General features: G+C 32.3%; 2 protein-coding genes across 2 annotated transcripts; both read right to left on the minus strand.

The window, feature by feature from the left end:
• Positions 1-9,154: 9,154 nt before the first annotated feature.
• LOC143620652 (uncharacterized) lies at positions 9,155-9,616 on the minus strand. The gene has a single exon (XM_077092294.1). The coding sequence runs from the start codon at positions 9,614-9,616 to the stop codon at positions 9,155-9,157; it is 462 nt and encodes a 153-aa protein (XP_076948409.1).
• Positions 9,617-9,892: 276 nt separating this feature from the next.
• LOC143620653 (protein FAR1-RELATED SEQUENCE 5-like) lies at positions 9,893-12,156 on the minus strand. Its single transcript, XM_077092295.1, has 5 exons — positions 12,039-12,156; positions 11,295-11,791; positions 10,995-11,134; positions 10,666-10,927; positions 9,893-10,375 (listed from the first exon to the last, which is right to left on the minus strand). The coding sequence occupies exons 1-5, from the start codon at positions 12,154-12,156 to the stop codon at positions 9,893-9,895; spliced, it is 1,500 nt and encodes a 499-aa protein (XP_076948410.1).
• Between the last annotated feature and the right edge of the window lie 352 nt (positions 12,157-12,508).

The following is a 12,508-nucleotide window of genomic DNA, read 5'->3' on the forward strand; positions in this document are numbered from 1 at the left end:
TGTTGGTGGTGTTGAAGCTTTAATAGAAAAAATTTGTGATGAGCTAGAGTTAAACGACGATCAAAACCCCTATTATAGCCAAACTTTAAAGAATGCTTTAAACACCACCTTGTCAAACATGTATGATGTTTACCTTACAAAATACGGGTCGTCTTCCCAAATTCATGACTCGTTAAGAGCTGTTGCCCAATCCCAATCCCAAACCGACCTTGAAATGGGGATGTACTACATGATTTGGGAAGACGCCGGTAAACGTCAAAAGGTAAACACCTCAAGCAGTGAACTTGGAAGGTATGGTGGTACCAACTTTGTGAAACACATGACTCCGGATGAATTTAGAAGTCTTGATTTGCTGACTTGGTGGAGAGGTAAGGAGGATGAGTTTCCGATCCTCGCCGCCATGGCCAAAGATTTACTAACGGTCCAAGCTTCCACGGTAGCTTCGGAGTCTGCTTTTTCTGTTTCTGGCAGGGTTATATCGATTAGGAGGACTCGACTCACTCCACCAGCTGTAGAGATGTCGATTTGCTACAAGGATTACTTGGACTCTTTAGATAGGGCACAACATCAACGCTCACTCGAGGGGGAAATGGAGTATGAGGCGGGCTTGTATGAAGACGAGGTCAATCAAGGACACACTCAACCAATGACCGATGAAGAAGCCGCGTACGACGATTACCTAAGGAATAGCTCGGGATCGGGTAGCGAAGAAAATTAGTTAAAGAAACAGCAAACATGGAGGCAAATAATGAGTAAGAAACAGCAAGTTGTTAATGTAATCGTGTCTAAGCATTCTTTAATGTTTGTATTTTTGAGTTACGAATATGCGATAACGATTTAATGTTTGTATTTTTAATGTAAAAGCTATAAATGAAAGTTATGTGTTTTTAATCTTCCAAGCAAAGAACCCTAACAACGAAAGCAAAGAATGGAGTCAGTCCATTTTACCTTGTAGTTACCGGTTTGCCTTGTAGTTACCGGTTTGTTTATACTGTGAAAAAATAATGGTTATTTAAAAAAAAAAAAAAAAAAAAAAAAACCGGTTAACCTAAAAACCGGTTATTAAAAAACCGGTTAATAAAAAAACCGGTTTATTAACCGGTTCTAACCGGTTTCTAAACCGGTCCTAACCGGTTAGACCGGTTAGGGTTTTGAGATACAAAAACCGGTTATTAACCGAACCGGTTTTTTTCCGGGCAAAAAAAAAACCGGTCCGGTTAATAAACGAACCGGTTTTTAAAAAAAACCGATTTGTGCACCTCTAGTCACGACCTCCAGCCACGATGGGCCGGACCTAAGTTACGTCCGAGTGGGTCGTGGCCGGACCTAAGTTACGTCCGAGTGGGGAATGGCCATGTGTATATTTATGGTACCTAAGTTATGTCATAAACGCTGCGGTGTTTCGCTGAGGTGATCTCAAGCAGAGACTCGAGTTTATAATGATTATTTTAACTTGATTATTCCTAAGCCAAGATGGGCCGAGACTTATGTGGTCTCGAGGGGTGATTAAGTAAAGAAAGTATTTTTAGCGTCAGCCTATTCACCAGCATTCGTTGCTGACGTATTTTATTAACATTTTGCAGGTAATCAGGAATAGAGCTTGAAAGACGAAGAAGCTCAAGAATCCGATGGTTCGGATAATTTTGTGTAAATATAAAATATGGTGGTTTTGTAAAACATATAAACAAGTAAACTTAAAACGAGACTTTCGTCTCGTCTTTTGTATTGTAAATATTTTAATAACGATCCTTTGTTTAAAGTCTTCCGCTTAAACCCGCAACTCTGATTTATTTACAAATATGGTACCGACTATGGTTCACACTCCTAGGCCTATAATGGGGGTGTGACAATAATAAAAGGAGTTTTGAGTCATTTAAAAAAATATTGTCAATTTTGGTTCTGATTAAAACATATTATAAGCATAATGAGTTCGAGTCATCTTAAAAAAATGGTTTTGGTTTGCGTAAAAACGATTATATTCAAAATGAGTTTAGGTGATGTTAAAAAATATTAATTTTGGCTCAGGGTGAACATTAAATCTTTGGTCGTTTATGAAGGTCTCAAAAGACTCTAAAATAACCGTGACTAACATAGTAGATTTGGTTCAGGTCAAAATGTCCAGCAAAATGAGTTTCAATCATTTTTTTTAATATTTTTATTTTTTTGGGTTAACGACCGGGGACTTTGATATGTTAAAATGTATTCGAGTTATAACTGGATGTAAGCCAAATGAGTTTAGGTCATTATAAAAAAAAGTTATTTTGTTCATATTAAGATGGGTAATAAGTAAAATGAGTTCGGGGCAATAAAAAAACTGTCAGCTTTGATTCTGGTTAGAGCATTTTATAAGAATAATGAGTTCGAGTCATCTTTAAAAAAAATAGGTTTTGGTTTGCGTCATAACAATTATATACAAAAACGAATTTATGTTCAGCAAAATTTCAAAAGACTTCCAAAATAACCGTGACTGCCATAATAGATTTGGTTCAGGTCAAAATGCTTAGCAAAATGAGTTTCGATCATTTTTCTTAAACTACCATGCCACGAGTATAAAACTTGGTTTTTTTGATTCGTATTGTAATTGTAACGTACAAAAAGCAACATTCATTTTTTATAAAAAGCGTATCGTACCATATGTTTAAAAGGTTGCAACTACCAAAAATCCGTTTAAATATATCATCGTCACCGCAGCATTGCGCGGGTATACTACTAGTAATAAATAATAAACATCACAAATCTACTAAAAACATAGATTATGCCTGACCCGACATTACAAATCGACAAATTTATGTCGAAACGTTCATTAAAAACTTGACCCGATTCAATTTTGAATAAAATTTATGTCGACACGTAAATAAAAGTATGGACGTCTCAATGGTATATTCGAAATTTTATAGAACTTTATATTTCAAAAGTTATAAAAGAAAGAGTAAATATGAGTAAAATTAATTATAATAATTAAATATATAGAAACAAATAATTATATGGAAAGGAAGTCAACAGGTAATTTGTTTTGAAATAAAGGCAAATTTGTTTGAGGTTAAATTTTAAGAGGTAAAATAACTATGGCATAAAATACAGTCACTAATGCATTCAATTTTGAAAATATAAGGGCAATATAGTATTTGTGACAACTTGTACGGTTATAAATGGTTACTTTAGAAAATATTTACAAAAGTAATCTTTCAACTTCAATACAACTTTGTTAATTTATAAATTAGTTACACATAAACCCTTTATCTTTACCCATTTAATTGACAAATTCATTAAAAAGTTTATTTCTTCAATATCTTTTAAAATATTAGGTTTTAAACAAAAACGAACTTACCATTGCAACAAGCTTATTTTTGTTGACGTTTCAATATAAAATTTGTTTTATTTTGAGGTGCTTATTATTACGTGCAAGTCAATTAAGCACAAGAGTACAACTCAAATATGCAATTATGAACCTAAAATAAAATTACAAATTTAACCCTTCAACTATACTCAACTTTTGTAAATTTAATTAATAATTACTCTTCCATCCCCTTTCGTTTACCCATATAGTCATCTATATTATTTTTCTTTGTTTTTCATTTATATCTTTGAATATAATACGTATTAATAATTTTCAAACACACAATTACGACGTGTTTATTTTTGTCGGCGTTCCGACGTAAGAATATTGATGCGCATGTTATAACCAAAATGATTTAGTGTCATTTAGGAAAAAAGTATCAATTGTGGTTCAAGTTAAAATGACATCAAAATGAGTGTTGATCATTTGTTTAAATATTTTTATTGTTTCGGATCAACGATTGAGGACTTTGACAGGTCAAAACGCATTTGAGTTATAACTGGATATAAGCCAAATAAGTTTAGGTCATTATAAAAAAAGATTAAAATTTTGTTTAGGTCAAAACATGTAATAATAAAATGAGTTTTGAGTCATTTAAAAAAAATTTGTCAATTTTGGTTTTGATTAAAACATATTATAAGCATAATGAGTTCTAGTCATCTTAAAAAATTGGTTTTGGTTTGCGTAAAAACGATTATATTACAAATGAGTTTAGGTGATGTTAAAAAATATTAATTTTGGCTCAGGGTGAACATTAAATCTTTGGTCGTTTATGAAGGTCTCAAAAGACTCTAAAATAACCGTGACTAACATAGTAGATTTGGTTCAGGTCAAAATGTCCAGCAAAATGAGTTTCAATCATTTTTTTTAATATTTTTATTTTTTCGGGTTAACGACCGGGGACTTTGATATGTTAAAATGTATTCGAGTTATAACTGGATGTAAGCCAAATGAGTTTTGGTCATTATAAAAAAAAGTTATTTTGTTCATATTAAGATGGGTAATAAGTAAAATGAGTTCGGGGCAATAAAAAACTGTCAGCTTTGATTCTGGTTAGAGCATTTTATAAGAATAATGAGTTCGAGTAATCTTTAAAAAAAATAGGTTTTGGTTTGCGTCATAACAATTATATACAAAAACGAATTTATGTTCAGCAAAATTTCAAAAGACTTCCAAAATAACCGTGACTGCCATAATAGATTTGGTTCAGGTCAAAATGCTTAGCAAAATGAGCTTCGATCATTTTTCTTAAACTACCATGCCACGAGTATAAAACTTGGTTTTTATGATTCTTATTGTAATTGTAACGTACAAAAGCAACATTCATTTTTTATAAAAAGCGTAACGTACCATATGTTTAAAAGGTTGCAACTACCAAAAATCCGTTTAAATATATTATCGTCAACGCAGCATCGCGCGGGTATACTACTAGTAATAAATAATAAACATCACAAATCTACTAAAAAACATAGATTATGCTTGACCCGACATTACAAATCGACAAATTTATGTCGAAACGTTCATTAAAAACTTGACCCGATTCAATTTTGAATAAAATTTATGTCGACATGTAGATAAAAGTATGGACGTCTCAATGGTATATTCGAAATTTTATAGAACTTTATATTTCAAAAGTTATAAAAGAAAAACTAAATATGAGTAAAATTAATTATAATAATTAAATATAAATAAACAAATAATTATATGGAAAGGAAGTCAACAGGGAATTTGTTTTGAAATAGCCGGTCAACGGCAAATTTATTTGAGGTGGGAAGACGAGTTTGGTTCAAAACTTGTTAAAGCACATAGATTGGGTGCAAACATAGTTGAATTGTCAGATTTTAGACAAATTGCATATAAAACATGTCGGCTTTGTTGATATTATTTTTGTTATGTTTATGTGTAGCTTCTATATGTCAACACTATGACATGCAAGTTAAATGATGAGTGTCAAGTTCAACCAATCAAGTATTGGACGTTCGAAAAACTTAGCAAGTGAGAAGCTGATGAGCTGAAGAGAGGAGGGTTTGGGCTAGGTGAAGTTCGTGAAGTATCTGATGATAGGCAGTTAGTTACTGTTGATGTGAATCAAACGGACCACTTAAAGGTAAAAAAGCCTCCTAAATTCTTATTTGAAATCACAACAATTGTTGGTTGGCATAATCATTTAGTAATAGTAAAATTATTATGGGTTTGGTTTGTATGTTTTTCACGGGTGTAATTTATATTAATTATAGATGCCAATTTTAATATAATGGGTTTGATTTCTGGTGCAATTTATGTTAATTATAGATGCAATCTGATGTATTGTCAAATTTACACTAGTGTATAATCATGTGAATCAGTTTAATATTAATCAATATCTTGTGTAAATATGATGATTGAATTGTTAAAAATACAGGAGCATGTTGGGAAAATGATAGAGATTGTTGATTGTATTTTGAAGGATAGAAAATTATTTGAAAAGTTCGTTGTTGAGGCTAATGAGAAATATCCTAGAAATGAAGAGATAAGTGAGTTGATTGAAAAGTACAATGGTACTTGTATAAGGTTGGAAGGTGTTAAAGAAGATGGTAGCAATGAAAAGGGTATAAAACCCCAAAATAAAGAAGAAATGGATGATAATGAAGGAAAAGAGTATAGCGTACAAGACGGTAATATGCAATGGACCCAGTTTTTTGAAGACAATTACCAAGAAATCGAGGATAGTGTAAAAAAATATGATACCGGTTTGGTTGGTATAGATGCAACAATTCCTACTTTTAGTTTAGGTCTCACACAAGGCTGTCCTTCTGTAGAGCCTGATAAAATAGGTTTGATTTCAAGTACTCCGAAATTGGATACCGCACCTCGTCGAGTAAGTCCTGTTAAAGTTGGTTTGTACAAGAGAAACCCAATAAGGTTGAGACATCTTCCAAGTAAATTACGGTCCCCGATTCTTATTCGACCTATCGACATGAATAAAGGAGTTTCATCACAAGAGGCACGTATATGGAATTACTTGTCAGATGGGAAGAGGATCGAACCGTAAGAATCTTATGATTAATATCTATAATTTTAGTGATTTTTACATTATAAATGCTTTAATAGTACACAAGTGTAAATTGATTTATGGTGCATATATTAGGAATTGTACTAATTATTTAAATATCAATGTGTAGGGTTGGTGAGAACAGAGTTGATCAATAAATGATAGAAGTGGCAAGGGATTTCGGGTATGGTTGTGACTAATAAATTATTTATATATGTGTAAACTATATGACAACATCTTTTAATTTATGTTTTTGTAGCGATCAAATTTTTAAAACAAATTCTGGAATAGGCACGACAAGGTTTTTAATGATGTCGTTGTTACCGGAAGTTGAGATTGAGAGTAGTGTTATAGATTGTTGGGCTGCAGTACTAAACTATGAGGAGAGGAACCGAGGCTCAGAATCGTTACACAGGCTTTTTTGCCATTCATGTGTTATAGTAAGTTGTTATGTTCATTAATAACTCAAATACATGATGCGGTTATTGGTTTTTTAAAATATATATTTCTTTTTTTTTCTATTTCAGACAAGAGATATGCTTGATGGAAAGCGATTTGCATCTGCTGCTAGGATTTCATTTCTTAGAACAAACATGTTAGCTATTGTTGATCAGGATCCTAGTCTATTGAATTTTAAGCCATATAACCTGGTTTTCTTTCCAATAATTGAAAATCACCACTGGTATTTAATGTGCTTTGATTTGAGGCATTTGGCAATCATAGTGATAGATAACATGCATGAATCAAAAAGCCCAGTTGGATTAAAGGACGACAAGGATTTTGATAAAAAAGACACCCCTATGAAAGTGGTATGCTCAATTGATTAAATTTTGTGTTATTTATTTATAAAATATTATAACAAACACTTTTTTACATTTGTGTATAACTGTTTGCAGAAACACATGTTTGTGGACTATTTGAAATCTGTTGGAAATGAGAAATGGTTAGCTTTGAATCACGTCAGCCCACATAAGTTAAAAATTGGTTGGGCAACTAAGAAAAACTACTTGGATTGTGGTGTATATGTCATGAGGCACATGGAAAAGTATAAGAGCAGTAAGGAGAAGAATTGGGATTGTGGATTCAAATTTGAGAAGTCGGGACTGAAGTCACAAATAGCCAGGTTGAGGAAAAAATATGCTGCAAGGATATTGCTTTCAGATATCAACCTACATAAGGACGTCGCGACAAGGGGAGCGATTGAGCTAGATAACAAAGTCAAAGCACTAAGGATGGCAAAGTTGCTTAAGGGTTGCTCACGGTTAAATTAGGTGGTTTTGCTCAGCTTAAACGAGACGTTTGCATTATGCTTTTCATTTATTTTGTGGTATGAATGTTTTTCTTTGGTTTTTTTGGTTGATTTTGTGGTACGAACAAAACTTGAATATGAATGTTTTTCTTTGCTTTTGTTTGGTTGATTTTGTGGTATGAACGGAATTTAAATATGAATTTTTTTTCTTTGGTTTACATATATGTACATACTAAAACAAACATAATATTACCATATGTAACAATCTGGTTTACATATAGGCAAAAAGTGTGAACAAAAATTTCATGGTTTGATATAAAATTTTCTGGGCATCTAAAATTTCTTTGGTTTTTGGTGTAACTTTTAATATTGTATATTGTAAATTTAATAATAACTCATAACTCAAATGTTATAAGCAATTATGCGTATATGTAAAAAACCAAAATTGCATACATGTAAAATAATTTTACCACCAGCTTCTTAATTATCCTCAGTAGTGATTTGTTACAAACTTTTAGTACATATTTTTTTGGTTCTTGAACATAATGAACCTTTATGTAGACTCGACAAATCTGACCATCCCACTAAGCAAACCTTTACATACATGTAGCCTTTCGACTACATGTTCTGAGTTCTAGTCAACCTTTGACCAACGCTGCTTAGATCCACTGACCATAATTACTTCCTTTTCGACAACCAAAGGAAGAGTTTTCCTAATTTCTCTACTCAATAGTCAATAATTGAAGTGAAAAACTATTTTGAACACAAGCATTCATGTTGTCATCCGAACCAGAAGTTTTATCAGTTGAACTAACTGTAAGGTTATGATTTTTGCATACATGTAAAATAATGTTTTACATACATGCTTAAACTAAGATGTTGGGAAATAAAGCCATTATTCTTTTTCAAAAAATTCCTGTTTTCACACTTGTTTTTTCTCTTTCCTAAAATCATTAAAATTTAGAAAAATCATACATATTAGTTACAAGTTACGTAAATTGTGAAAAAAATTGTTTTCTGTTTTTTGTTTTTTTTAATTTTTTGGATGACTGTGTATATAAAAATAATTGCCCATTCAATTACATAAGTATAGCTACCAAGTTACATATGTGTTCATGTAACCCTGTATATAAGTAACTTTGAATTTGGTATTTTGGTGGATGCATATTCAAATCCCATTCTTTTCTTCAAATTCGGGTACACTGGGTCGGGTCCGGACTTGACTTTTTGTGCACCTCTAGATGAAATACAAAATCCTAGTAACCTTAATACAATCCAGATAAAAAATGTCATAAATTTAAATATGCATAATAAACAATCAAAATCAAAAGTACACAAAATAAAAAGAAGTTTTAAACCGCAATCAAAATTAAAAGTACACAAAATAAAAAAAGTTTTAGACTAGACCGTTGAACAAAACATGTTAATGTAAAAATAGAACATCACTCAGAACCGCAATCATGTTCTTCAAAACTAGATTCATTATCAGTTTCGTTTTGGTTTTCTGCCTCTTTCTCTTTCTTCTTTGGACAATTTCTTATGTCATGATTAGCATATTTCCACAATAACTGCATAAACGTCTTTTCTTCTTAGCCTTCTCCACAGCCTTCTCCCGTGCGCCGATTAGCCTGCGTTTCCCACTACCTTTGTTCTTAATACCTTTAGGGGCTGTAATACAAACCTCTTCAGGTTGAGATTGTTGAAGTAATTCTTCAATCATGGCTTTCTGATTTCTATGGTTTGGGTTGTGTGGAAATTCTTCAAAAATTTCTTTCTTCAGTTCCTTAATCTTTGTAGCAAATGCATTAAGTCTTTCGTTTTGATCCCTTAAACGGTCCAAACACTTATGCACATCATCAACAACCTCAATCCTAATCCTTGATTTTTCGTTGTTGTCAACCCCAATCCTATTTTCAATGCTATACACACTGTTTGGCAGCGCATAAGTGTCCCAATGCTTGGATATGTAATGATCTGGAATTTTGTCAATATTCTCCATTCTGAATACAGAAAACACATGACGACATAATAATCCAATACGTGTATACAACATGCACGAGCAACTAACAGTCGTATCAATCAAATAGATGGAAACCTACATTGTTATATCCCGAGTACAAATTTATCATCAAAAAAGTATGTAAATATAAGAAAAAAAATATTCATGATTTATATACATATAACAATACCTTAAACCTCCTAACGAAACCAGATCTTTTATCCTTGTGATGAATCAAATAAACTTTGGTATCATCTACAACTTCAGGAATACCTATCATACAGGATGTTGCACTTTTATCATCTCTTTTTGAACCTCGAAAAAAATGTCCCGAGTGTACACATAACCAGCATGTTGTTCGATAGGAGTGTTAAGACGATAACGAGGAGTTTTTGTGATAGTTTTGTTCTGCAAAACTCTTTCCTTTTCCCGTTGTGTACCCATTGATAATTCAAAACACAACATGAATTGTACAAGTGTGTTGGAAGGGCTAGAATTAACTTTAAAACTAGCATTGGAGCTCTCGCATCTGGACGTGGTCTTCATCAAACAACACATGGGTATATCCCTAAAATAACCAGGGACCCATTGTTCACGAATATCATACATTTGTTTAAGCCAATCGTGATCATTCAATTTAAATTCTGTCATTAGCGCTACCCATTTTCGCTCAAACGTAGGTGGGTCAATAAAGACATTCCAAACTAGCTTGTGTATACTTCTATACAACTCTCCATTTTTTAACTGTTCCTTGGATACCTATAAAACATAATTAATGCAACTATACATTAGTATTCAAAATGTTAATTTAAAAAAGGTTAAAATAATATGTGAATTATTATTTCTCCTTATATGCACAGAATGTAAGTAAAAAAGAATAACACTTATGTAAACAATGATTACCATATGATTTTTAGAAATTTTATAAATACGTAATAAGAAAAAAAAAGACAGGAGCTATAAAAACTGCTTTCGTTCAATTAATTTAACAAAACTTAAATTTCTATGCTTATTTATAACTAGTATATACAGATACATATGTGTCTAACCTTCAAACGAAGTTTATCCATAATGTGCCACATACAAAGTCGATGAACAGATTTAGTTAAAACGATAGATATTGCTTGCTTCATTGCCGGATCTTGATCGCTTAAAACTAGTGTTGGTTGCTTATTACCATGAGCTTCAAGAAAAAACTCTAACAACCACTTGTATGATTCGATTGTTTCATTGTGTAACAAACCCGCACCAAACGTTACACACTTCTTGTGATGATCAACTCCAGTAAAAGGGACAAAAATCATGTCGTACCTGAAAAGCGAATTAAAAATTAAAAAAGTAAATACATTAATATAAAAGACGACATATAAAAACTTACATATTTGTTTTGTATGTGGCGTCAAATGCTAAAACATCGCCGAATGCGCTATAGTTGCATTTTGCAACGTCATCAGCCCAAAATAAAGATCGCAACTCGCCTTTGACAGCAACGTAAACAAAATAGTAATTATGTAAGTTCTTCATACATCCGTTCATGGTATTTAACACCATCTGTGCATCTTTATCTCCTATGAAAGCTTTCACAATCCTTGAACTATTTATGTACTCTACTTTTGTACCTCGAACCACCCTTTAACGCAGATTGTATTCTGTAGGCTCTTGTCGCACCAATACTCACCAATCGTGCTTTGTGTATAAATTCATGGTCACTAAAATCCAACTGACGACGACTACGTGTTAAGTCCTTATTCTCATCAGCAACAAGACCATGATTATGACTTTCCACAAACTCGTTTAATTGGAAGCTGGGGGTACCTTTTACAGCTTTTAGTCTTACACGTGCTTGGCAATCGGTAACCTTGTAGTTGATGCTACGTGGAGACTTTTTAATTAGTGTATCAATGTCTTTGCCACGATAAATACCTGCTCTGTTACAAAGGATATACCTATTAGTAATAACACCCTTATGTCTCTTGATAGTAGATAACCGTGTATCAAATCCAGCCTTATCCGCATACAACTTATACATTGTTTCAGCATCCTCCCATGTGGGATATATCCTACCCACAACTGGTTTAAGGTCATCGTCAACGTTGGGCAACCAATATCTTGTTTCATTAGGTGATGTGTATGACTGATTGTGTGATGAATTTTCATTATGACTTTCAAGCAAATCTACAATTAAGTGATAACATTTAATAATTGACATATATGCAAATAAATCAACAGATCACAAATTCTTTCTCAATAGCAAAACAAATAGAATTTTATTGAATAGATAAAACTAGAGTTTAACATCAGAAAAGAAAACCCAAAGCTAAAATTTATTTAAATGGACAATTCCTAGCATTATGATAACCAAAACGACCACATTTGCTACAAAATCTTCTCGTCATCTTCATACGAAACAAAGTATTAGTACCTCTTTGATCACCACGTTCTTCAACACCAACTTCTTCACCAGCATCATTATCCATCAACTCTTCGTGAACAACCTGAATAGGTTCTTCAATTTGGTATTGAATTGGAATAACATCCATATTTGAATGTGTGCTCGATTTATCCATAACTACAAAAAACAAAGAATTAATAATTATCCTATTAATATATAACAACCTTACAATGAAAGAAAAAGGAACTGTACGTATATTGTGTTTTTGATTCAAAACACATTTAGTAGATAAAGGTATAGTAAAATAATTGGGACTCTTCGATTAAAGAATTTATACATACCTGAGAATATGAAAATTAATTTTCTTGATTTGATTATCGATACTGATGAACGATATTTAAAGATCTGATAAATAATATGTTTTGATCTTGGATTTGTGTTTAGTATAACTTCCCTATGTTAATGGAGAGTGAAAATAGGAGAAGTTATTCAAAAAGATA

The sequence above is a fragment of the Bidens hawaiensis genome, unplaced genomic scaffold (genome assembly GCF_021521415.1).
Source record: "Bidens hawaiensis isolate Kalapana, Puna unplaced genomic scaffold, B.hawaiensis_p1.1 tig00002631_1, whole genome shotgun sequence".
Classification (NCBI taxonomy): Eukaryota; Viridiplantae; Streptophyta; class Magnoliopsida; order Asterales; family Asteraceae; genus Bidens; species Bidens hawaiensis.

Coding starts and splice junctions, on each gene's coding strand:
- LOC143620652 (XM_077092294.1), bottom strand. CDS start 9,616: ATGGAGAATATTGACAAAATTCCAGATCATTACATATCCAAGCATTGG.
- LOC143620653 (XM_077092295.1), bottom strand. CDS start 12,156: ATGGATGTTATTCCAATTCAATACCAAATTGAAGAACCTATTCAGGTT. Junction 11,792..12,038: donor AGAACGTGGTGATCAAAGAG/GTACTAATACTT, acceptor ACTTAATTGTAG/ATTTGCTTGAAAGTCATAAT. Junction 11,135..11,294: donor TTATACACAAAGCACGATTG/GTGAGTATTGGT, acceptor GGATGTATGAAG/AACTTACATAATTACTATTT.